Source organism: Lactuca sativa, chromosome 9 (assembly GCF_002870075.4).
Source record: "Lactuca sativa cultivar Salinas chromosome 9, Lsat_Salinas_v11, whole genome shotgun sequence".
In the NCBI taxonomy this organism is placed as follows: Eukaryota; Viridiplantae; Streptophyta; class Magnoliopsida; order Asterales; family Asteraceae; genus Lactuca; species Lactuca sativa.
The window spans coordinates 209,354,853-209,382,567 of NC_056631.2; the positions used below are offsets into that span (position 1 = coordinate 209,354,853).

A 27,715-nucleotide genomic window follows, 5' to 3' on the forward strand; every position below is an offset into this window, starting at 1 on the left:
CGTCCTTTTTTCACGTTTGAGTCGAGATTTCATTCTTGGCGGGAAATCGCCGACTGTGACTCTTACAAAATAGTGGTACTATAAGATGATTCGTTATACCCAGCACTAACCGCTATAGTAGTGGGTGTTACATCATCCCCACTAATCACCACTAAACATATGAGATGCCTAGTTGCCTACTAATAAACACAGCTCCACCTCATTTTTTTAATAAAATTTAAATAAAAAATATATAAAAATCATACAATTTTTTTTTAAATACTAGTTTTTTATTAATTTAAAATACCAAATTACATTAATTAAAATAAAAAAATAAAAAAAACATTAAAAGTAAAAATTACATTAATTAAAACAAAAAAATAAAAAAAAACATTAAAAATAAAAAACTAAAATTACCAAGCTTAACTAAAAAAAAATATCACCTATTTCTACGTGGGACTTGAACGGACTACTTCATCGTGAGAAATAGCTCTAAATGTTCACCTTCGAGGTTGTCCGCTTTCATTTTGAAGATTTCCATATCGGTTTTTGTTTTGAATCACCAATTGTGTTTCTATTATTTTTTGTTCTACTCGACTTAACAATTCCTTCGTTTCTTGAACGTGCACATAATGGTTAAATTTCTCTGCAAAGTGATACATAACACTAGATCCCAAAGCCGTTGAAGCCGCTTTTTTGTTTTATTTCTTCCAACGGGCCGACGAAGAAGTTGCTTGTCTTCAACATCCAGCGGATCATCGTTGATATCGAAGTGTGTTTGCCCGTTCGATTGTTGGCAGTGCTATAAATAGCGACCATAGCGATTGCTATAGCGAATAGCAAGGTAGCGAGGCAATGTAGTGTCGCTATGGGGTTCATAGCGACTGAATCGCGAAAGAGCGACCTTTTTTATTTTTATTTTTTTATTTTTTAAAACTTTTTTTTATTTTTTAAATCAGGTATAAATACACCTGTTTTAGGGTTTTCAGTTGACCAAGTGAAAGAGAGCATTGGATATCCAAAATTAAGACTTGTTTTTTTTGTAGCATGCGTGTTTTACAACTTATTTGAACTAATAGCCTTGGTTTTAGCTTACTTATTAGTTATAATATCTAATTAGGTGAAGATAAAAGTAGTATTAATTCTCAATAGAAATTCGCTAAAAATAAAATAGCCGTCGCTATTTCATCGCTATCGCTACATAGCATACAGGTAGTAGGGATGAAAGTGGGTCCAAACCCGGACCGGATGGACTCGGACCCGAAAAACCCGAAACCGTTTAACAGGATTTTATAGAACCGGAAACCGGACCGGTATATAGGAACCGGTTCCGGTTCGGTTCCGGGTATGATTCCGGGTAAAGTGGGTCTACAACCGAAAAACCCGGAAAAATCAAAACGGGTAGGTTGGAACCGGATAAAGTGGGTTTAGAACCGGAAAACCCGGAAAACCCGGAAAAACCGGAATTTTTTGGTAATTACTTACTACTTAGTGGGTTGAACTTTGAAAATTTTCATATTGATATCCCGACTTTGGGGGACTGTAACTCATTGAATACGAAACCAAAATTAACAAAAATATAGTCTAAAATCATGTACAAACTTTAAAATACACTCTAGAAAAACCCACATGTTAATCCAACTTTAAATGAATAAGATATGCTTGTGTTAATATTTTCACATATGTTATGACCCGGGATCTAGACCTCGTGACAGGACCAGTGCTAGTGCTTGAAGAAGCCGTGAACTTCCCTGTAACCTAGCCTCCTGTCTACAGGAGACTAAACTATGCTATTAACCTAATATTACTCTATTGAATGTTTTCAAATTTCAGCATATCTTATTTCATGAATGACTACCCTTTAAATAGGGATAAACAAGACATTAATCAGGAAACAAATACTCTAAAATCGACTCAAATAATAAAAGATCCTAATTGCCAAAATTAAAAACGGAAACAAGATAACTTCCTAGAATATAAAATACTTATTATCTATTAACTTAAAGACCTATCCAGTATGATTCATAATATTACTCCCTTCCTTTGCATTGAGCTTGTCCGCAAGCTCAAAACCTGGGTACGTGTTGGTAAAAACAGCACGATCATCCCAAGTAACATCTTCTTCATCCTCCAACATGATACCAAACAGTTTCGCACACTTATGGCCAATCGAGAACATTTCATCACAGTTAAAGCATAATCCTTTTGCTCGCCTTTCTGCCATCTCTGTAGCCGTAAGCCGTTTCAAAGCCGGGTTCTGCACTTCAGATTTCACTGATCCGGCTCCACCACCTGCTAATTCTTGGTTTTTGCTTCCTGCTGAGGGTTGATTCCCAATTAATAGAGGTGCTCCAAAACTCCTTGGTCGTCCCTCCTCCGTGAGTTTGAACTCAATCTGTCTGGCTAGGTTCATAGCATAGTATAGTGTGATGGGTCTAGCAAACTCTACTTCATAACGAATAGCATTAGTCAAACCTGCACAAAAATGCCAAATGCTTTGCTCCGGAGTCACACCCGTCGTTCTCCCTAGCAACAACTCAAAGCCTTCACAATAGTCCTCTACTGTACCTGTTTGCCTTAATCGAGTTAACTCACCTAATGGGTTCATGCTCATCGGAGGTCCAAATCTGATTTTGCACTCTTCTGAGAACTCAAACCAATTCAAGCGGGTCTTCATTCTTCGCAGGTTATGGTACCACCAATAGCCCGACCTTGTAGTGAAATGGTGGCCTGCCTAACCCAAGCCTCAGTAGGGGTATGTTGTTCTTCAAAGAAGTCTTCACATCTTTGAAGCCATTCTACTGGATTACCCTTCCCATCATAGGTGGGAAACTCCATCTTGGCGAATCTCGGTACTCTTCCCCCACAGTATCCCATATCTTCCGTCTCTTCCCAGTTTTTTGGTGCCCCCTGATCCATTCTATTTGACCCTTCTGGTTTGAGGGAGTCCCAATGGTGTTTGAAAGGTTGGTGTTCACCTGTCCGGCATGATTCAAAAGCCCTGCTTGATCCTCTTCCTGCTCCTTCCTGGATCACACCCTTACCTCTTCGAGTAAAGCCTCCTTGGTACAAAAACTTACTGTTTGGATTGGCACCAAAGGTGGCGCCACGTCCTCTTCTACGCACCTGTTCCGATGGGTCATCAAATCTATCAGACTCGAACATGTTGTCCACGCTTTTGGGTTAGGGTTTGCAATCTCTCTTCCATCGCTGCTTGCTTGGTCTGCAAGGCTGCCATAGTCGCCTTTAAATCATTGGTACTTGTCTTCAAATCATTGTTGCTTTGCGTTTGCTGGATCATGAACGCTTCCAATTTCTTCATCAGCTCTTCCTGTTGTGTCGACATCACGAGCGGCTCTGATACCAAATTTGTTATGACCCGGGATCTAGACCTCGTGATAGGACCAGTGCTAGTGCTTGAAGAAGCCGTGGACTTCCCTGTAACCTAGCCTCTTGTCTATAGGAGACTAAACTATGCTATTAACCTAATATTACTCTATTGAATGTTTTCAAATTTCAGCATATCTTATTTCATGAATGACTACCCTTTAAATAGGGATAAACAAGACATTAATCAGGAAACAAATACTCTAAAATCGACTCAAATAATAAAAGATCCTAATTGCCAAAATTAAAAACGGAAACAAGATAACTTCCTAGAATATAAAATACTTATTATCTATTAACTTAAAGACCTATCCAGTATGATTCATAACAACATAATACAAAGTACAAAAACAAATAGCTGAAAAGTTGAAAATTTTCAGTTTTGATATCCCGACTTCGGAGGACTGTAAATCATTGAATGTTAAACCAAAAATGACAAAATTATAGTCTAAACTCATGTAAAAACTGTAAATTAGAAGTTGTAAAAAACCACATGTCAATCCGACTTCAAACGAATTAGATATGCATGTTTTAAAACTTTCACCGAATACAAAAAAACTGAAAAACTAAAAACTTCCAGCTTTGATATCTCAACTTTGGAGGACTGTAAGTCAATGAATATAAAACTACAAATGACAAATTTATAGTCTAAAATCATGTACGAACTCTAAACTACATATTGGAAAAAACCGTATGTCAATTGGAGTTGAAACGAATAAGATATGCATCTTTTAAACGTTTCACAAAAACCGGTTCCGGCCCTAAAAGTGGTTCCGGTTTTTAGACCCGGTTTACCCGGACCCGATGGACCCAAACCCGGATTACCCGGAACCCGGATAAAACCAATTTTTAAACCCAGAACCGGAACATCCCTAACAGGTAGGTTGTCGCTATTACCTCACTATCGCTATCGATAACACTGATTGTTAGGAAGTTGCATCGGGGTTTCTTGAACGTTTTGAACCGAAAGATTGTAAACTTCCTTCCGTTTGCTCTTTCCATTGCAGAACATCTTTCAACTTTAGCGACGCTTTCACATACGGAAAAGTTTTACGGGTTGGGGTTATTTTTTCAAATTGGTCAAAATCCGCCTTGAAGCCATCGAAGTCGGTTGACCTGATTTTATGTATGTTTAGGAGGTTGTTGTAAATTTCTTCAAATTCGGTGCGTTTTAGTCGAATATCGCGCCATTTCAAGCTAATTTGATCGGGATTTTGTTTTTCACGTCCCGTTAACTCATAGCACACCGCTCGAACTTTCTCCCAAAACAACCGTACGTTTGACTATCGCCTTCGATCGGGTCTTGGGAAGCCGAAATCCATGTATCCGCTAGCTTTTCTTGTTCCTCTGTTGTCCATGGGACCCTTTCTTGGGTGGTGGTGGGTCGGACCAGTTTTTTTTTCCTTTTTTTCTTTTTAGGTTGAGGTGGTGGTGAATGTTGAGTTTCGGAAACAAAATCCGACGAATGAGGGAGTTGTGATGGTTGTGGTTGAAATTGTTGTTGTTGGAATTGTTGGAAAGCTTGATATTGTTGAAGTTGTTGTTGGAAGGCCATGAAAGTTTGATATTGTTGTTGGCAAAGCGTTGTTTGTTGGATAGGGGAACCGATTTGAAGCAAATTGACAAAACCACTTTGAGGTGATTCCATGGTCGGGTTGCCGAGGGGTTGTATCTAATGCAAAAGCGTTATCAAGTTTGCGATTTTTATAGTTTAGAGGGATATTTTGGTTGGGATCCATGGGTTTGGTTGTGAAAATATTGTGTGTATAGAATGAGAAAAGAATGGTGTAAGAAATAAGTGTTGGAAGAAGGTATTTATAGGTAAAATTGGTATGTAAAAATGTTATTTAAAAAAAAATAAAAAAATTTGGTCATTGGAACCGCTAGTCAAACGGTCAAGAAGGGGAAAGAGCCCTATTGGGCGTTGCGTTTCGTGGTCCGGAGAACAACTCACAATGAAAACGATCGATCGCGATTGGCCGGGATGGTGTGCACGGTCGTCATCGTGGTCCAACTCAACCACGGACAAATTGTGCTATTTATACCGGTTAGTCTAATGTTTCGCGGAGGTGTATGACAGTGATTTACCAAATAGCGGTGGTGGTATTTACCGTGATCCACCGTTCTTTCTGTCAACGCAATAGTGGTGCAACAGGCGATATTACGGTTTAGTCCATCTTGGTCTACTTGACAAGGAAAAAAAGCGTCTATGGGCTATTTTAATTATTAACCTGTTCTCTTTTTAACTAGCTCAACCCAATACATTGATTTTGTTGAAATAACCCAACTGCCCAAATATCAAAATGCAAACCTAATTAGAAAGCACACGAATTCTTCTCTTTTAATTATAATTAGAATGCACGCCTAATTTCCATATTACTATATTAGAATACCATGCATTTTGCTTTATGCTTTGTTTTTATATGACTTTTAATGATATTAATTCTATATAATATAATTAGTATTAATACTCTAATATATAAATTCTATATAAATATATAATATAAATGGATCCCAATAAATGTAATAATATTATATAATATAAATTTATACCAAAAGGTTCAATACATATCGATTGAAGGCAAACGCGCAACAAGCTGCGCCGCTAGCCCTTTTTGGATGGCAAAACCAATTCTTTTGAAAACTACATTTGTGGATCTAGGAGATATGACATTAGAATGCATGACCCGTTGGACTCTATTGAGGAGCTCCACCGCCTCTGGTGCGAGAAAACCAAATGTATTGAATGCAAAAGATACAAACACATATTGATTTTTATACATGCATTCTCGTGCTTTACCACTTTGTACGCAACGGTTTTCAAAGCGGCATGCCCAACTGTGAAACCCCCGCTCCCCAAACTAACGAGAGGAGAGACCCTAGTAAGATCCACGCACGCATGCTTCCCTTCTATCCATCCAAAGACCAAAATGTCAGCTTGTCTAAGTGTGGACCTTCCATCCTGCGGGTCTGTCAAAAAGTTCACCGGCGCTTTTTTCTTGACAGAAATACCAGCACGCCGACAAGCATCAAAGAGAACATCCCGAACCACATCATGTCTGTACTTGAAACCAGGGAGCTCTTTACAATGAACCGTGTGTTTCCCAAAGATATCCAAACATGCCTTGCGGCAAACTGGGCATATCTCGTCAATTGGGAATATGGGAATCATGAGGCGGTAACGAAGCATAGTTCGGTACTCCACAGGAGACATGCTGGCCAAGACCATCAATAGGGATAGTTAGTAGAAAATCCTGAGCATGAGGTGCCCACAGACACTCGAAGACTGCTTTCTGTCTGACATTCATGTCGAAATCGACATCCATATCTTGGACGATTTTGCTAAAAAGGGAACATGCCAAAACTTTTTGGGATTTAGGGGGGCGGTGTCCTTATTAGTGAAACCGCTACAGTCAAATCCCGAAATCGTATCATGAAGACGAGTCATAGCACATAGGTAATCGGAGTCCATACCACATACGCCACTGTCACGTAAGATGTGGTCTTGTAATGCCCAAGATTGGGCCCTCGAGGCTACAAATGCATAGGAGGAAACCTCGTATGCCGAGTACAAACCCAAACCACCAAAACGAATAGGTAAGGAAGCGAGGCGCCACTGAATGTCTCCAAAAAATGGGCCTCCACATACCACCATATCATCGATAGACCTGCGCAATCCTTTGTCAAAGAACAAACCTGTCTCTTCTATGTGTACCGGCTGGCATGTCCTTAAACCAAAGAAAAGTTTTGCAATGCCCATACATGATTGAAACAAAAGTAGCTCACTTTGCGGTAATATATATATATATATATATATATATATATATATATATATATATATATATATATATATATATATATAACATAAATTATACATAAAAAAGCGATATACCACTGCACCACAAATGTTGTCAAAAGCGATATACCCTTTATCAATGTTGTCAAAATCCCGATCCTAAATTCCCACAAAATAGAACATAATTTTAACTAATTATTTTAAAACATGAAAATTATCTCAAATATTCAGTTTTCTGTTCAAAAACTATAAAAACTTTAAAACTTTAGTTACAGCTCACAACACAAAATGATAAACGATGAATTTATAAAGGGTAAAAAATATAAAGTGGTAAATCTATTTTTTTATTTGCATAATAAAAAATCAAGGGAAGGTAGGATCAGATCGGATCCTGATTCTATGTTCCTACCTGTGATCCTATCCTATATGCGATCCTAATCGTTTTTCATACCTAGGATCGTATGTTCCTACGGTCAAGATCGCGTTTTGATAACATTGACCACCGTGATTTCAAATAGCGGCCGATGATTGTTATTCAAATTTTGAACGCGATAACTGCATAGTTTACAATCACTGTAAAGGGAGGTTTACAAGCTCTTACACCAGAATTGTGCATTTTTTAGAGTTGCTATAGGGAAAAAGCTGACATTAGAAGATGTTGAACCATGGTTAGAGATCAAGAGAAGCATGAAAGACTTTTGAAGAAGGTAAAAGATGCAGGAAATTTTGCTCTCTCAAAGTGTTTGAAGAATTTAGTACTCTCCAAAAAATGCATCCTCTAGGAAACGCATAGAAGAATCTTTTGGCATATTAGAGAGAAGCGCGGTGGACTTGATGATGATTCGAGGATTGTGTGCCAATGGAATTTCTTTTCAATGTGCCACCTAACTCGTAATTTCTAGAAATGGTTAGCGCTATCAAGAATACACGGGATGGATACAAACCCCCATCGTGTGTAAAAGCGAGAACCTTATTACCTGATGAATGTGTTAAAGATGTTGAGAAAGAGCTCACATCAGTTAAAAAGACGTGATATGCACAAGGACTCTAAATCGTATCATATAGTTAGTTTAATGTTAAACATAGTCCACTATCAATTTCTTGTACTTAATTTTCATGGTGCAGTGTTTATGTACTCGGAAGACTTTTACGGGGTGGAAAGAACGGGGGTTGCAATTTCTAAGTTTCTTCTTGGAGCTACTGATAGCATTGGACCAAGCAATGCGTTACAAGTCGTAACGAACAACACAACTAACTGTAAAGCGGCCGGGTGGGAAATCGAGAATGTATTCATATATATTTTCTGGTTACCTTTTTGTGTGCACACTTTAAATATGATGTTTAAAGACTTGGCTATAAAATTTTATTAGCTAACCTCAACCTATAAGAAAGGTAAGGAAATTGTCAAGTTTTTCTTAACCACACCCATCGCTTACATTTTTTTTAGAGAAAACTCAAAATTGCAGTTATTGAAGGTTGTGAAGACACGATTTGCTTCAGATTATATATTATATACTATTGAGAAGGTTATTGGATTGTAGGGAGGCACTTTCCACAACTATCATCCTCAATTCGTGGAGGGAATGGGTAAAAAATGGAGACGAAAACATTTGCATAGTTGGGACAAAAGTCACTGATACAATTAAGGATTATGAGTTTTGGGAAGATGTTCAGAATATTTTAGCTATTACAAAACCCATATTTTTTCTTATTAAGTTTTATGATGGTGAGGGTCTCAAAATGGGAAAAATATATGAAAGAATGGACAACATGCTACGTGAAATCAAAGATGATATGTTGGAAAATAAATAATCAAATTATTAAACTCAAGTTGAAAATATTTTTCTAGATAGATGGGAAAAATGACAATCCCACTTTATTGTGTGGGGTTTGCTTTAAGTTCTAAATTTTATGATAAATACTATCTAGAGAAGTTGGCACCCGGTGACAAGGCAAGAAAAGCTTCTAAGCAAAACAAAGAGATTGTAGTCCTTCTTTATGGAAGCGTTTTATAGGATTGCAAAAAATGATGAAGAAGAAATGATGTTACGAAAACAATTTGCGACATTTCATATTTAAAACGAGTCTACTCTAAAGCGACATCGCAAGCCAGTGTCGTCACAATGGATAAAGTTGATTGGTGGGCTACATATGGATTAGAGACTCCAAAATTGTCATAAGTAGCAATAAAGTACTCTCACAACTGATTAGTAGCTATTCGGTAGAGAGAAATTAGAGTACATATTTCGATATCTATAGTGTCCAATGGAATCGTTTAAATGTGAAGAGAGTGTATAAACTTGTCTTTATTCACTTTAACATTAGACTTCAAACCTGTTTATAGGATTCTTATAAATCTATCCCCACAAGAAGTGGGACATGAATCTGGAAAATGTATATATATATATATATATATATATATATATATATATATATATATATATATATATATATATATATATATATATATATATATATTCAAGTGCTCAATTCTAGGGCCATATTTTATGATGAAGGTATTCATGTCTTTTGTACAAACACGAGATGTGTTTCATCTTGTCAAATCTTTTTGGTTGGGACATAAAACTATTTTTTTTCCATTCACATCGGTCTCATTCCAATGAATGCCAAATGCAGTATAACATATTCAATTTTGTTTTTTGATTTATAGGTTGGAACTGGTTTAGGTTGGCATTATGCAATTTTTGGCGAAGCAATTCTAATGCTTCCATTTGCTATTTTGGGTTTTGTAATGAAGCCTTTGCTAATGAAAGGTACATTTAACAATTTCTATTAAATTAGTATTTTATTAACATTAAGATAACACTTTTTTTTCAATATACTTTAACAAGTTCCATGTTCATGTAGGCATGTCTAATGCTAAAATCATCCCATGGTTCTTAAATGAAGAGGTCTCAAAGAAAGATTCCAGGTCTTTCACAAAGCAATAGCGTATAAAAGTTTCATATATAAAACCTTTTTTATATTATTTACACATGCATTTTTTTTCAGCTATGTTTCGTATATTTCAAATCAATTATCAAGATTTGGGCAAGATATGAAGGCTCTTTTGAGTGAGAAAGTATATGTTGTAAATATTCTAGGTAATTAATATTCTTAAATCTCAACTATTGTTCACTTAATTTATTATTTGTTGATTTTCTACTTTTTAATTGATTTTTAGGTTACATAGTGTATAATTTCGTCTTTGGCGTATATTCATATTGGGGCCCAAAAGTTGGTTATAACATATATCAAGTGGTAACAACATTTTATATAGAAACCAAAATTATTATGAAAGAAATAAAAATATATACTTAGGCTTCCCACCTGTTCATTTTGGAGTTTTCATATTTTATAGGACAATGTTGATTTATTATTTGGAGGAATCGTAACTGTTGGTGGAATTGTGGGGACAATAGGAGGAAGTGTTATTTTGGATCGCATAAATTCGACAATCTCCAATGCTTTTAAGGTACATATTTATATTTATTAATAATTGAGTAAATTACATGAATCGTTCCTCGTGCAAGTGTCAAAATGCACGTTCAATCACTGTTTTTAAAAATTAATTCGGACCATCCAATATGTTTAAAAGCTGCACATTTGGTTCTGTCGTTAATGGTGTTAAGTTTTTATTGTCAAACCATGGTAAAATGACATATTTACCCTTATTTTTATAGAAAAATGTAACACCCAAAAATTTCGAACCAATTTAAACTTTTAAAACATGTCAAGTTCATCAAAAACATTACAACTTTGTTTTCAAATATTATTTATCAGAGTATTCCCAGAAACGTAAACATAATATGAGGAGCTGTATAATCATGCATTCGTATTGTCACGATCCCCTGATGTACATGAAACAATAAACTGAAACTGTAAGCCCAAAAGCTTAGTGAGTTACCCCCAAAATACCGATACACATACAGTCCACATAACCAAGTCAGCAATAACATATCATAACGAACTGAACGGAACAACACATAACGGGTTTACAGCCCTACAGACTGTAATACCCACGAGCCCGCAGTACGAGTCTCCCTTAGCCCGTAACTGGAATGCTCTTAGGGTTTGTTGCCTACCGCACGAAGCAGTACAACCTGAACCCATCCCATATAACAAACACATAACGTAACCACTGAGCATGTAATAATCACATAACATCATATGTAGTCCTACTGTAACACCGTAAATTTCAAGACAAAATTTTCATTTAAAATAATCATTTTAATCTTAGAACACTTGTTTAAAATCTCATTCATAATTGAATTACAAAACATAGCTTCATTTTCACTTGCATAGAAAACCAGGATCCTCCAAAATATGACTCTTTCTCTGGTGTGTACAATCAAGCCGGTGCCGTCCCGTGATACTGAAAGAAACCTGAAAACAACATAACACAAAACACTGTAAGCACGAAGCTTAGTGAGTTCCCCAAAATACCACACACATAACACATATAAGCCACTCGAGGCCATAACTCTATAGGTCCGTGCACCCAAACTCTGTGAACCCTCAGGTTCTAACTCTGTGAACCTTCCGGTTCTAACTCTAGGATCCCTTCGGTTCCAACTCTGAAAACATGCACCGCATAAATCACATAGAAATAATGCAGTACAACACATAGCATACACATAACATACACACACAGGTAAAGTATAGTGAGAAGACTCACCTGGCAAGTAGAAAGCAGATATCTCCATACTTGAATCTCGAACTCGCCACCGCCTAACACGTAAGGCAAAACTCTCATGACTATAACTCTCGAGACTAGAATCAATCCTCTCAATGCACCCTCTTAAGGGTAAAAGAATATTTTACCCCTCTCTTGGCCCAAAGGCCACATCGCTGACCAAACCCTAAAAGTCAACGGTCAACCCTTGGTCAAAATCAAAGTCCTCAATCAAAGTCACTCCGCGACCTAACTCGCCGAGTCACTCCGAGACTCGCCGAGTCCAACAACTCTGAGTCCACTCGCACACAACTCACCGAGTCATCCCTTGACTCGCCGATTCTCGACTCAACCAGGGAATATCGGGACTCTTCGACAAGACTCGCCGAGTCCAAGAACAAACTCGCCGAGTCTAAGACTATCATCAACCTACTCGCCGAGTTGTTTATACAACTCGCCGAGTTCCAGGCCATCTTCATCCAACTCGCCGAGTCCCAGCTCATCTTCAAGCAACTCGTCGAGTCCGCTCATGTGACTCGCCGAGTACCACCGGTCTGAATCCACTCAGAAGCATTCCAGGCCATGCAAATGATCCAAAACATAGGTCTAGTCTCATACAACTCATCCATCACGTAAAGTGGCAAACTTTACGTGAATCCAAAGAGATCTAGGCCTTATTCACTTATAACTAGGGTTTGGGACATGCAAGCTTCACTAAACAGTCCACCACAGGGACTTTCATGCTCTTTGATTCTTCTCCACTTCAGATCTGAGGTAGCAACCTCAGATCTAACCTCTAGACTTCCAATTTCATCCATAGACAAGATCCCACAAACCCTAAAATGAAGAAACAACATACAATCAGTCCAAGAACGAGATATTACCTCCAATGGATGCCCCAACTGCAATGAAATTCGAATCCAAGCAAAGCCCCTTGCCCCAAGCCTTCAATCTCACAAGATTCCTTCAACAAACTCCTCCAATGCTCCAAATACGCTCCAATCTTCTTCAATCACACTTTCTAGGGTTTCTGGACTTCAAGAGGGAATAAAGAGGCTGGGGGAAGGATATAATGTTCTTTAAATAGGGCTCAACCCCGAGAATTAGGGCTTTCTCCACTCAGCGCCTACTCGCCGAGTCCATCTCATCGACTCGCCGAGTCGGCTGCTTAACACGCGACCAAGCCGCGACTCTACTCGCCGAGTCCATCCATGGACTCGCCGAGTCGCTCTTTCCCAAATAACACTTTTAGCCCTTCAACTCTACTCTTGCTATTCCGGGATGTTACACCTACAGATCTACCTAACTGGCATAACCACTAGCATGCAACACTAGCTCGTATTCAACCTCTAACACTACTAGGATAACATATCCAATGGGCCGGCCTTGGTGCCTTAGACCCCTTAGTATAGTGAGGATAACTCACCTTGCAACTGCCGTCTGAAACTAGAAAGCTCGACTCTTGGATCACCAACATGAACTCCACCACCTATAGTTACCATAAAACCCTTTTTCGCAAATCTCCAAATTACCAGAATACCCTCAGAAATCAACTGGTCAACCCTTGGTCCAAGTCGAGGTCCACAGTCAAAGTCAACAGTCCATGCTGACTCGACTCGTCGAGTGCAGTTCACCGACTCGTCGAGTCCTTCCTGAACTCGAGAAGTCGTGAAATCCCTGGTTAGCTCATCGAGTTCCCTTTTAACTCGCCGAGTTCATATGTCCAAGAATTGGGAGAAACCCTGGCCGACTCGCCGAGTCTTAGAACGAATCATCGAGTCCAAGGCAATCTTCAACGGACTCGCCGAGTTGTTCATCCAACTCGTCGAGTTCATGGCTATCTTCAACGGGCTCGCCGAGTTGTTCATCCAACTCGTCGAGTCCTTGCAGACCTTCATCCATGCAGACGCTTTTAAAGCCATGGCAACGTTCCAAATTAGAGATCCAAGCTTCTAGGGCATGTTTATCACGTAAAGTTGCAAACCTTACGTGCATGCAAGGCTTTAAGACCCTTAAATGGAAAAACTAAGCTTACAATAAAGTCTCACACTTGAGGGAAGGCTCCTACCAGGCAAGCCTGATGACTTTATGGATCTAGAGGTCAAAGGGAGTCCAGATCTGAAGTTACAACTTCAGATCTTAGCTTAAACATGGGGAGCCTTTCTTAAAACCCATCCAAAAGAGGTCAAAAGAGAGATGAGCTAAAGGAACAGCTTAATACCTTCCAGGGAGTGACAACTGATGAATCTCTTAGCTCCCCCACGAGTTCCTAGCCTTGATTTCCTTGCTTCCCCAAGTGTTTCCTTCTTCAAAGTTCCTCTTCCAAGCTTGAACACACCAAAAGAACACACACACACACACACGATTTAGGTCTTGATAGGGACAAAGGGCAGTAAGGGGAGGCTGGGGGAGGCCAATGATCCTTTAAATAGGGTGCAAAACCCCGAGATTTAGGGTTTCATCAGCCAACTCCTACTCTTCGAGTCCCTTCTTGAACTCGGCGAGTAGCTCATTGAAATACGTGGCCAACCCACTGCTACTCGACGAGTAGGGCAATCAACTCGTCGAGTAGCCTTGAAATCAAGATTTCACACACTAAGTCAATACCCGAGAATCGGGGCGTTACAAAAAAAATTACTTTAAAAAAATACAAACTAATTTAAACCTTAATACCCCACCCCTACAACCAAGGCAACAAATCTTGTTACAAAAACCCCCAACTTGTTCAATTTCCATTTCTTAATGTTCTTGTTCTTGAAGAAAGTAAGGTTTTATTTAAATTTAATTTCTAACATTCCCTCCATTTCATTTATCTCTTGTAATAAAATAAGAAATTTCACATATTTGGTTAATACGTAGAAGAAATCAAGTGATATTAAAGTCCTAATAAATTCCAATAACCACAAATCACCGGAAGAAAGATAAAAGAACACATGTTCGTAAAGAAAAACACGATTAGGTTTTGATTTTTGAAGTCCACACAAATTGAATCTAAAACCTAGATTCCACCATTAAAGCTTAGAATGAAACCACAAAGAAAAAGTGGGCTTGATTTTCTATTATTGAAACCCATCGAATCTGAGTCCACCATTAACATAGGGGTGGGGTGAAAAAACGAAAAACCCCTGAACAAGGAAGAAGGTAGGTGTTGTTTTGTGAAATCATACAAGGAGAATAAGGGGGTGGTTTGATTTTGAGAGAATCCTCATATCCTTAACCAAAGAATTTGTGCGAGTGTCATGTTTTCACCATCGACTTCAATGGAAGCACCATTGCATAACATTCATACACGCACACACACATACATACATATGTACACCCAAGCTTACTTCATATCAAAGCAAATGCAAATTGAATGCAATTTCATCTTCAAAATACAAATGCAATCCTAATTTAGGAATGAATATGAATTAGAGTTTTGTTTAGCGAAAATAGCCAAGGCAACGGTAGTTGAGAAAGAGGAAGAGGAAGAGGAGGCGATTAGCAGTAGGTAGGAGGTGGGTTGCAATCAATTAAAAATAGAGATTATTTTTGAATCTGTGCCGAATGGAGGTCATTAGAGTGTGCTTCGATCTCCGTAACTATATGTTTGAAAGGTTACATCTTGTTCTTGATGAAACAAAAAATCAAGGAACACAAAACCCCACACACTTCCTATTTCTCTTCTTTGATGATGATGTGTTTAACGGAGGAATGTTGTAGGGTTATTGGCGTGAGAAAAAGGTATGGAGAATGAGGGCATCGTGTTTGAAGAGACTGGTCAACAAGGCAGATAAGGCCAAACGGAGTGAAGCGGGAAGCGTTGCCGCACGTCGTAACACAATACATAGACTACGGAAACGAACTGTGGGATTCAAGTGAGGGGAATGCTCTCTGCATTCTCTTTCTTCTCTCATTTGTTGATTTTCGTTTTCTTTTTTACCATGTGTTCCAATGGTTAGTTTTTAGAAAAACAAATTACTTTTTTTGTTCAACAACGGATACAATTTGAATATATATATATATATATATATATATATATATATATATGTGTGTGTGTGTGTGTGTGTGTGTGTTTACTGATAACATTGTCATATGATTATATCAAAGAGAAATTACAAGGCTTCTCAGAGAAAAGCATAAAGACTACAAGGAATAAAGCGGATATAAATACTAGCTAGACAGAAACCCTAATCGGCTAAAGACAAAAAGGGCCCATAAACAAGCGGGCTAATAATATAGACTAACATCCCCCCTCAAACTCACAATGCCGCAACAATAAGCATTGAGAGTTTGTCACATAAGAACCGAAACCGAGAAGCCGATAAAGCCTTTGTAAAAATATCCGCAAGTTGCAAAGTTGATGAAACAAATGGAAGCGAAATGGTCCCAAGCTGAAGATGATGACGAGTAAAATGACAATCAAACTCAATGTGCTTCGTCTGCTCTTGAAAAACAGAATTCTTCACAATTTGTATCGCACTTTTATTATCACAATTCAAGGGAGTAGGTGAAGAAATGTAAACTCCCATATCCGCAAGCAGCCATCGTAACCAGATAATCTCGCATGTAGTTACAGCCATAACACGATATTCAGCCTCCGTGGAAGATCTAAAGACAACATCCTGTTTCTTGCTCTTCCATGAAATAAGAGACTCTCAAAGAAATACACAAAATCCAATGGTAGACTTACGATCATGACAATCACCATCCTAATCAGCATAACTATAGGCACGTAACTCAAGAGAAGACGTCGAGGAAAACAAGAGAGTCTGAAACTGAGTGCCACGAAGATATCTCAGAATACGAAGAACAGCTCCCCAATGAACAGAAGTAGGTACAGTAACAAACTGACTGACAATATGAACATCATGAGCAATATCTGGATGTGTGACTATGAGATAAACCAAACTTCCCACCACAATATGATAAAGATTTGGATCAGACAAAGGAACACCATCAGTAAGAGAGTATCGAACATTGGTTTCAAGAGGGGTATCAACAGTCTGATTGTCAGAAAGTCCCGCCCGTGTAAACAAGTCAGATATATATTTAGTCTGGGAAAGAAGGTACCCTTTCTTAGACTGAATGACCTCAATACCCAAGAAATAACGCAGTAAGCCCAAATCCTTCATAGCAAATCGACGATTTAGATCATGCTTCAAAGACTCAATACCACCATGGTCATCACCTGTAATAATCATGCCATCCATATATAAGGACAGAAGAATCCGTACTGCACTCGAGCATCTAACAAACAGAACAGAATCATGATTACTCTAGACAAATCCAAGAGAGGTAATCATTGTGGAGAATTTCTCAAACCAAGCACGAGGGACTTGCTTAAGCCCATACAAAGCTTTGCGAAGCCGACAAACCTCGCCTGATCGATGCTGAATTCCTGGAGGAGGGGTCATATAAACCTCTTCATGAAGGTCACCATTCAAAAAGGCATTCTTGACATCCATTTGAAAGATCTGTCACTGTCGAACGGATGCAACTGCAATCATAGTACGAACTGTCGTCATCTTTGCAACTGGGGCAAATGTCTCCTCGTAGTCAAAACCATACTGTTAGGAATACCCTTTTGCTACAAGTCTAACCTTATATCGTTCAACAAAGCCATTAGCTTTTGTTTTTATCTTGTACACCCAACGACAGCCTATCGTATGTTTCCCAGGAGGAAGATAAACCAAATCCCATGTATGAGTCTGATGAAGAACAGTGAGTTCTTTAGCCATAGCATTCTACCAAAGAGGATCTGAAACAACTTCTCTATATGATTCAGGTTCAGATAGATGATAGATGCTTGCTATAAATGAAGCAAACGTTCCTGAATATGTAGAGTAAGAAAAATCTGGTAGCTTGGTGGACTTGACATGACGAGAAGATCTCCTGAGGGGTGGTGGTGGAGGAGGATCCTCAACTTCAATAATCGGAGGATCAGGCTCAGGAACAGGTGGAGTTGAGGCACCCTCTGAAGAAGTGGGTGTGTCATGTGCCGAGGAATCATCTGGCACAGATGAGTCTTGAGCATGTATATCTTCATTAAAAGGATCAATACACAAAAGATCAGACTTTGTTACATTGTGGGCTGTAGCAGGAATCGAGTAGAAAGGAATATGTTCCAAAAAAGTAACGTGTCGAGAAACATATAATTTCTGACTCACAGGATCATAGCAACGATATCCTTTCTGACCAATCCCATACCCCAAAATTACACAAATAGCAGATTTCGGCCCCAGCTTGTTCCTTTTAACATAAGGACGAAGAACAAAACAAGTACATCCAAAAACTCGTAAGGAAGAGGAGTCTGGTGGATGACCATATAACTTCTCAAAAGGAAATATTCCTGAATTCAATGAAGTAGGGATACGATTAATCACATACACATCAGTTAGGACTGCTTCTCCCCAAAAGGCACTAGGGACCTGCGCAGACAGGAGCAAAGAGCGGGCAGTCTCAACAATATGACAATGTTTTCGTTCTACCACACCGTTTTGCTAAGGTGTGTCAGTACACGAAGACTGGTGTATGGTACCATCAGAAGCAAGTAACTGAGTGAAATCATTAGAGGTATATTCTCCCCCTAAGTCACACCTGAAGTACTTAATCACAGCCGAATGTTAAGTTTTAACAAGAGCTCTAAAATTGCAGTAAATACCAAAGAAATCAGATCTGCGTTTCATAAGATAAACCCATGTATATCGAGTATAATCATCTATAAAAGATACATAATAGGTTGACCCACCCTTTGTGGAAACTGGTGCAGGACCCCACACATCAGAATGAATAATATCAAAAGGAGCAGTAGAACAAGACGTACTTTTATTGAAGGGTAAAGCAGAAGATTTTGCTAGTTTGCAACCACTACAATCAGAAATATCACAAGAGTTTAAATGACCCAAAACACCACTAGATGCTAATAAATTCAACCGTGATACAGACACATGTCCCAAACGAGAATGCCAAAGATAAAAATCAGACAACAAATGACTCAAACGAAAAGAAGATAAATCAATGCTGGAAGCAGCAACAACAGATACTTTGAGGACCTCCAAGACATATAGTTCCCCCACCCTACGGCCGATCCCAATCACCTTCTGGGTGTGTTGATCCTGTATAACACAGACATAATCAGAAAAGAACACCCAGTTACTAGACTTGCATAACTGACTGATTGAGGCAAGGTTCAAAGTAAGTTCGGGAATGTAATAAACATCATGAAGAGTTATATGAGAAATGGAGACAAACCCAACACCCTCAACTAGCATAGATGTATCACTAACAGACTTTACAGAAATGGATGACACTTGCGACAAAGAAGTAAATGATGAAAAATGAGGATTCATATGATGGGTTGCATCAGAATCTAAAATCCACAAAGATGAGGGAATACCTGAAGTGTCAGATGAAGAAGGACCAGAGTGAGACATAGATGCAAACATGGCAGTGGGATTAGAAGCCAAATACTGTGTAAAGCTCTCAAACACCTTGGGATCCAATGCAGATGGTGACATATGTCCAACAGATTCTGTGTCAACTGGTGAAACAGCAACAACAACAAAGTGTGGAGGACGAGGGGTCCATGGAGGAGTACCAGAGGAACGAGACTGATGCTTCTGTTGACCAGACCTATTTTGTTACCCTGACTGAGATTGACCATATTCACCCTTGTTTACTAACAATGGACACTAAGCTTTCCAATGATTCTTCTGTTTGTAGAATGCACACTCATCATAAACGACTGTTGAAGGTTGTCGAGATTGACTGGAGGAGACAACAAGCACAGCAGGAGCAGGAGTAGGAGTAGAGGTTGCTTTAAACCCTTTATCTGCATGGGACTTGATACGAGTCTCTTCTACAATTAACTCATGGACAACTGAATCAATTGAAGGAAGAGGAGAGCGATGAAGAATTGTTCCACGAAGGCCTTCAAAATCAGAACGCAAGGCCATGAAGAACTGAACCAAGCGTTGTTCTTCCCTCCTAGCAATGTAAGGCTCAAAATCTTTTAACTCTTTAGATTCACTAAGAGTCAATTGATCCCAGAGATCAGACATAGCAGCATAGAAATCTTGAATGCTCTGGTCATTCTGTTGAAGGGCACGAATATCATATTCCAATTGATATTGTTTAGCAAAATTGGACTGAGTATATAGTCTCTCCAAGTGATTCCAAACTTCCTTTGCTGTATCATACTTAGCCAACTGCATACCAATGGACTGAGTAATAGAATTATTGATCCATGTAATAACCTTGGAGTTATCAGTCTCCCAAGCATCAAGCAACATATCAAAATTCTCAGTTTGAGGCACTGAGGGTTTGGCTTTAGTCCCAGTGACATAGCCCTACATATTCTTCCCACGAAGGAAGTTCTTCATAACGTAACTCCAATACGTATAATTCTTTCCATCCAAACGAGTACTGATTGACTGAAGGGAATCATCCTTTCCAGTCATGTTGATAGTGAATGAATAACCACAATGACAATATAATAATCTGAGAATGAAAGGAGTAACAAACCAGCGGAAGCAATCGAAACAATTATGAACCAACAACAGCAACGAACGGACAGTAGCAACGAACCGACAGTAACAGCGAATCAACAACAACAACAAATCAACAGTAGCAACGAATCAACATGTCAAAAAAGACAAATACCAATGATAATGAACGAAAACTGCATGCTACAGCTGACTGCTACAAAGACTTCTAACAACGTATCAAACCTCAACTCTGATACCATGATAACATTGTCATATGATTATATCAAAGAGAAATTACAAGGGTTCTCAGAGAAAAGCATAAAGACTACAAGGAATAAAGCGGATATAAATACTAGCTAGACAGAAACCCTAATGGGCTAAAGACAAAAAGGGCCTATAAACAAGCGGGCTAATAATATAGACTAACATATACCATTTTAGACAACTATAAATACCTCACTATTTTCAACTTCAAATTCACACCTTCTTTTATGATTTTTTTTTTGTATTTTCCTAAAAAATAGATCCCAACAATCCAACTTGAAACTTTGATAGAAGAAAAAAAAAACAAAGTTTTGAGTTCAAGCACCCCGAGCTCGAAACATTTTCGTCATTGATCCATCTCAAGGGGTTTATCTTCCCTAACTTGATGCCCCCATTCAATCTTATCCACAATTCCAATACCAAAATGTTAGGCAATACTACTCCATGCAAGTGCCAAATGTTACTCCAAATATGCTCACAAACTTTGTATTTTTTCCTGATCAACTTTCACGAATCAACCCCAAAGCCAAACCCCACTCCATCAATCTCAAATCCAAATCCAAACACCAATCTTTCACTCTCAACCACAATACCAAAGCCTCGATAAGTCGGAGGATGAAATTATATGGGAAACTCAACTCACACCACCCCCACCACGCAGGAGAGGAAATCAATCGGTGCAAGAGACTACAAGGCCGAAGCCAACATCATGGACTCCGCATGAAGAGCTAGTGTTGACAAAATCTTGGGTTGACATTTTAGAGGATTTAGTGAAGGGAAATACCCAACCGACATCATGGACTCCCCACCACACCGCAAAGGAAACAATAGGTGCAAGAGAATACAAGAAGAAGGCCAATCAAAAAGAACAAAAAGGGTTCAAGTGGATACACAATTTCTTCTGACGCTTGTGTCGAACTAGATTTAAATGACGAGGACAAACTGAAGATAGAGGAAATTGTCTGACCGATGGGTAGTGACAAAAGCAAGACGAAAGGGGAAGAGGACTTCTTCCGGTGCATCGTATTTTAACATGGACGCGGACGAAATGCGGAAAATGACAACGACATTTGATCAATACAATCTAAACTTCGCTGAATGTTTGGTATTCGACAAAGAAAAAGAAGCTAAAAAAAAAGAAGGAACAAGCAGAAAAACAAGAAATTGAGGATATGAAGTTCTTGATGGAAAACACCGACCATCTTTCGGAACCCGACCGTCGATCTTTTTTTAAAGAAGAATGAGAAGATCATGAAAAAATATTTCCCGTATATTGTTTCGTTTTTTTAATCTAGGTTATGTTTCTTAAATCTTGGTTGGTTTTTAGGTTTTTTTATTCTTAGTTTGTTTTTATGTAATTTTCATTTTATGTAATGAAGTATTTTTAATTTAATTAATTTTTGTGTTTATTTATCATTTTAAATAAAATTATTTATTTTTTTTAATTATAAATCTTAATAATCAATTATTTTTATTTAATAATAAAAATAAAAGTAAAAGGTAGTGAAAGGTGACCATTTTTTGCCCTTTTGGTGAGAAAAATGAGAGTGAAGGAAAGTTGACGTGACACTTAAAAAGTGAAAGGTGTTTCCCATACATATCATGTGGTCTAACGTGGGAGATGAGAGAGTCAACAGAGTTAGGATTTAGTTTTTTGTTTTTTTCTTTTTTTATTTATTTACTTTCTTTTAAAGTCAAAAGACTGAAATACCTTAGGTATGTGGGTCACTTAATGGAAAAACTAACGGCTAACAAAATTAGGGACGAAACACACAACTTTTAAACAATATTAGGGACAGTCCGAATTAATTTTAAAAAATGGGTGCTAAACATGTCATTTGGCACTTGCATGAGGGATGATTCATGTAATTTACTCTTAATAATATTTCGAGGACATGACATGACAAAACATGTTGTATTATGTTTTGAGACTAGGATCGGAGTCAATGGACATAGAAAATTTTGTCCCGCCCAAGAAACGTATGAAGGAAAATTTGTGGTTTATATATATATATATATATATATATATATATATATATATATATATATATATATATATATATATATATATATATATATATATATATATATATATATATATATATATATACCTTTTGCAGTTACTTTCCATAGCAACATTTTTTGGAGCAATATTTTGCTTTAGTGCCTTTTGTTTCAGCAGCATATACGTTTTCTTGGTTCTCATTTTAATTGGGGAGATTCTAGTTGATGCCACTCAGGTAAATTGAAATTAACTTGTTACGTATTTGAATTCGTGTTCAATGCTAGTAATAGTATTGTACTTTTATTGATTTGTTTCTTATAGCATCCCATTTTTATTTCTTCCTTTTATTACATTGTATTTTGAAAAACAAGTATTTATAGTAATATCATCCATGGAAAAATCAAATTTCATTGCTATATTTTAAGCCACCCTTGCAGTTCACTTATAAATGAAGGGGTAAAACACGAAAGATGCCTAAAGAATAAGCTCCTGGGGTTAAAGGGTTATTAAGTAATTTAGTAATACAATTTTTGTTTTCAAAGTAGGAGCACGATAGTTGTGGGTTATCTTTTCAGTTAGTAGAGAGTTATTCTCTTGTAGGAGATCCTTGGCTTCTCGAACTGCCAGACTTATACTTTCAATCATTAACAAACATTTGAATATCAATATGTTCTTGTTTCTCCAATGCAATTCGTGATTACACTTGTTGAGTTAGGGAGATCTTAGCAAAGAGGTATTAGAGCAATCAACATGGCTCCTAATACTAGAACCAACATTCAAAGAATCGAGGAGATGGAAGGTTGTTTGGAAGAAGTCAATAACACAATAGCTGAAATGCAACAAAACCTGGTAGAATAGTTTACTTTGCTAACCGAGAAGGTGGTGGAGGAGAACGAGAAACTGAGAAACTCGCTGGAACCGGAGGAAGACTATCGATGGTAGAAGAACTGATTTTGAACAGTGGTGTACTACCACCACCAAGGTCGAACGGAAAAGGCGGAGAGGTATTTCAGTTTTTACCGATTACAACGGAGGTTGTAGCGTTAGGAGGCGACAATGGGAACATCAGAGAAGACAAATTTGTTGTTTGGAAGAGCTAAAGGAAGTAATTATCCGACAATTTCGATCTTTGAATGAGGGATCATTCTACGAGCAGTGGCGGGTAATCAAGCAAATTGATTCGTTTTGGATTACCAATGAATGTTCATCAACTTATTTGCTATGTTAAGTGGGATAAAGGAAGAAGTCGACAAAAATGAGATTCAGGCCTAAGTTAGAGTTTTGGGGCCTTGTAGCGTGGATCAAGCAATGGAACTAGCAGTGAAAATTGAGGACAAGGTAAATCCAACATCATTCAAGCCGACTCAGGGAGTGTTCGGCACACAACGTTTGGGATCTTTTGACTTCTAATAATTTAGAAAACGCTAGTAAAAAAAACTTCGTTCAACGACAACAGGAGCCTTTAGCTTTTAGCCTAAATAAAACACTCGAAAATCAAACGTTATCTGCTACCACTACCAGATTTTGCCGAAGACACGCTTATTCAAGAAACATGCAAGCGTCCTTAAATTTCCAAAATCTATCTTCTTCCATGGCTTTTACCTCAAACGCACCCCAAAAACTATGAAAGCAAGAGCTAGTTGATAAGCTACGGTATCGGGTGCATTTTCTCAAGGGTGCCCTAAAGTTCCTCCACTGTATTGTAGTACATAATCATCCCCAAAGATCTCGGTCAGAGCATGCATATATGCAAACGTGAACACCGTCCGAAGCTATAGGTAACACACTCGAGAGACTCAATCTTGGGTGAAATAAATATCGCGACTTCTATCTTTTTCAATAAAATCATCACACAATAAGTTAACAAAGCCCAAAGTGATTTATTTTTCCCTTTTAAGTTTACCTATTACGGTACCGGAATAAATATGATCTCCACCAAACATACGTAACGGTTTAGCTAGTACACAAATGTGTATACCATAATTCGTCTGTCTATAAATAAATGCATTCATTGTGCGGTGGATGTGAAGAAGTAGACCGTTAACTTGGAAATAAAGAGCTAAGCTAGTATTTGCAGTGAATCCCTTGTTAGGTAGTCATGCATTACGATAGGAACTCCTAATTCTATGGAAAATATAGCCCTTTTCACCATTTAAGCTTTAAGTTAGTATTCTAAACCAATCAAGGATATGCGACGCTTATCGGAGAGAGGGTTACAAGAAAAGAAGATTAAGGATTTTGTTTCAAATGCGATAAGAAGTGGCAAATGGGGCAGCAATGGCAAAAAAAAAAAAAAGAGTTAAGCATAATACTAACAATTGATGACGAGTAAGGGATTGAGGAATGATGAGGAACCATAAATAGAATTACAGGATGAATTGAAGACGAAAGTTTGTTTAAATTCCATATTGGGGATCATTAAACCAAAAACTCTTAAGTTAAAAGGCGAATTCAACAAGAAGATGTGGTAGTGATGTGGACCAGGCGCAACGCATAATTTTGTGTCACTCCAAATAGTTGAGAAGTTGAGGCTGCCAATTATAAACACATGAGGTTTTTGAGTTGCATTGGGAAAGAGAGTCACAGTGCAAGGGAAAGGTGAATACAAAGGAGGCGTACTTCACCTCCAAGGTCTTGAAGTTAAGGAGGATTTCCTTCCTGTAACATCGGGAAACTCCGATGTAATTTTGGGGGTCCAGTGGCTGAAAATGGTCTCAACATTTCATCAATATTACAAGCATATATTAAGACGTCTTAACATGCCGGAAGGATTACCCCTAACAAGAGGGAGTGAACATGATTTTGAAAATTAATGGGCTATGATTTTGAAATTCAATATCAATGGGCTATGATTTTGAAATTCAATATCAGAAGGATTCAACAAATATGGTAACCGAAGCTTTATCAAGGAAAAAATGAGAAGACAGTAACTTATGTTCAATAACCTCCACTCATGTATTTAATGAGATCACGGCACTATAATTCAACATATTTATCAAAGTATAATGTTCTATTATGAAAAAAGATATTGAAAACACAATCCACGGTGGATTTTTCAAAATACAATGCTTTAAGTAGAAAAAGTTAAAAGTACAATGTTGTAATTTAAAAAAAAAAAAAAAAATAGGTTGCTATTCTTGCGTTTAGCCATTTGAAAATTATCATGTATCATGTATCATAGTTATATTATTTAGATTCTGATAAAAACACAAATAAAAAATAATAACAGGGTCCGGTGAATCTTGTGTGTCTCCATTCTGTTAAACCAAGTTTACGACCATTATCAATGGCAATATCTACTGTGGCAATTCACATCTTCGGTGACGTGCCCTCCCCCCCACTTTTTGGAATCCTACAGGTTTGAATATCACCTATTTATTTATTTATTTATTTAATATTCTTCTTTTTGAATTTATCAACGATTCTTTTATCTGTGACACAGGACAAAGTTGATAACTGGAGGACATCTATTTTGATCTTAACGTCAATATTGTTTTTGGCAGCCGGAATATGGTTTATAGGTAAGGGCATTTTCACCTTTTTGTACAAATGAAATGAAGATCGACTTTTTCTTTTGATGTCGTATGTTTGTTTTTTACAGGTATCTTTCTTCATAGTGTCGATAGATATGAAGAAGATAGCGAGCATTTGGGGACACGTGTTGAGCAGCCAGATATTACACCTTTGCTTGAATCTGAGGTGGCTAATGGAGATATTACTTCTGCTTTATTATAAAAAGGAAAGATGAAAAGATTAATGGAGTTGACACGAGGTATACTAATACCGGATATCACTATGTGTATTGTAAAATATCTATAGTTTTTTCTCTGTTTTTTATACCAATAAAGATGAAAAGCTACTTGGTCATAGACTAAGTAAATATGTATTTAAGATATTTAAAAGATTGATTAATATTTATAGCTCTAATAAAATGTGGGCTACTTTTATCAACAAATCTTAAAACGTGATTATATTTAGGCAAATTTCATGAATGATTTTTTTGGTTATAAACGGGTTTTTTGAAACTCTTTTTGTATTAATGATCTTTTTTCGATAAAAATTGGCATGTCAATAGTCGTTATCTATAACGTCCGTTAGAGAGAAATGTTAATTATCATTTGTGAGCTTTTCTAAATCTTAATATAAATATAAAATGACAAAACTACAAAAATGGTCCCAAAGGTATGTATCTTTTTTTTTTTCGGGTTTTGGTTCAAATCCCGACTTTTTTGAATCGGTGGTCATTTTGAGCTATTTTCGTTGCATATTTGGTGCATCTGAATATTAAAATGACTGTAATATCCTTGGGATATTTATTTTCTAGTATTTTTTCTTTCATTTATTTTAAATCTAATACGTATTTATTTATTTTAATACTAAAGGGCTTCTAGCCCAGTGGTATCTGGTGTTGACGTGTTGTCCTCCCTCCTTGAGGTTGAGGGTTCAAATCTCGTTGTGGACATAGGTGGATTGAAGGTGTAGTTTGTCCTCCCTCCTCTATCTCTCTCTCTTTCTCTCTCTCTCTCATGCAAAGAATAGAATCACCATCTTAAGCTTCTTTATTCATCCTCCCAAAAACATTAAAATCCATAATCAAACCCAATCGTTTGTCTGAAATCATGGAAATAACCAATTTTCTAGGTTTTAATTAGAATTGCATGTGTATCATGTTTCTAGGTTTAGATATGATGCAAAATGAAAGCCATCTCAATGAGAAATCTGGTCGCCGAAAAAACGAACAACCCAAAAAGAACCAACTGAAGCTCTAAGTTACAGTAGTTCGGGGCTGCTTTCCGCCGGAAAAACGGTAACACTAGAAAAAAAAAACAGCAACACTTTACAACATCAAAGCACACCACCGGTGTTCGATTTGCTAACAAATAGGGATGAAAAGCAATCAAAAGCAAAATTGATTAAAAACAAAGTAAACAAATACATTTCCATCAAATACAAACCCATATGAGATATGAACGATCGAACCATCGACCCTTTTACTAGGAAAATCAAAACCCACACTTTCCCATTCCTATTCTAATAAATGAATAGATTTATTCTGCTATTAACAATTGTCATTATATTAAAAATCCTCATTAATATTATATGTCTCATATAATGTCACTTGTCAACATATTAATTATCCA

The 27,715-nt window shown here is 37.5% G+C and overlaps 1 protein-coding gene across 1 annotated transcript; it reads left to right on the forward strand.

The window, feature by feature from the left end:
• Window positions 1-7,827: 7,827 nt before the first annotated feature.
• LOC111897659 (probable sphingolipid transporter spinster homolog 2) lies at window positions 7,828-26,521 on the forward strand. Its single transcript, XM_052767886.1, has 10 exons — window positions 7,828-7,869; window positions 9,834-9,936; window positions 10,031-10,094; window positions 10,175-10,266; window positions 10,347-10,423; window positions 10,524-10,637; window positions 22,690-22,809; window positions 25,804-25,932; window positions 26,017-26,095; window positions 26,176-26,521. The coding sequence occupies exons 1-10, from the start codon at window positions 7,828-7,830 to the stop codon at window positions 26,307-26,309; spliced, it is 954 nt and encodes a 317-aa protein (XP_052623846.1). The 3' UTR covers window positions 26,310-26,521.
• The last annotated feature ends 1,194 nt before the right edge of the window (window positions 26,522-27,715 follow it).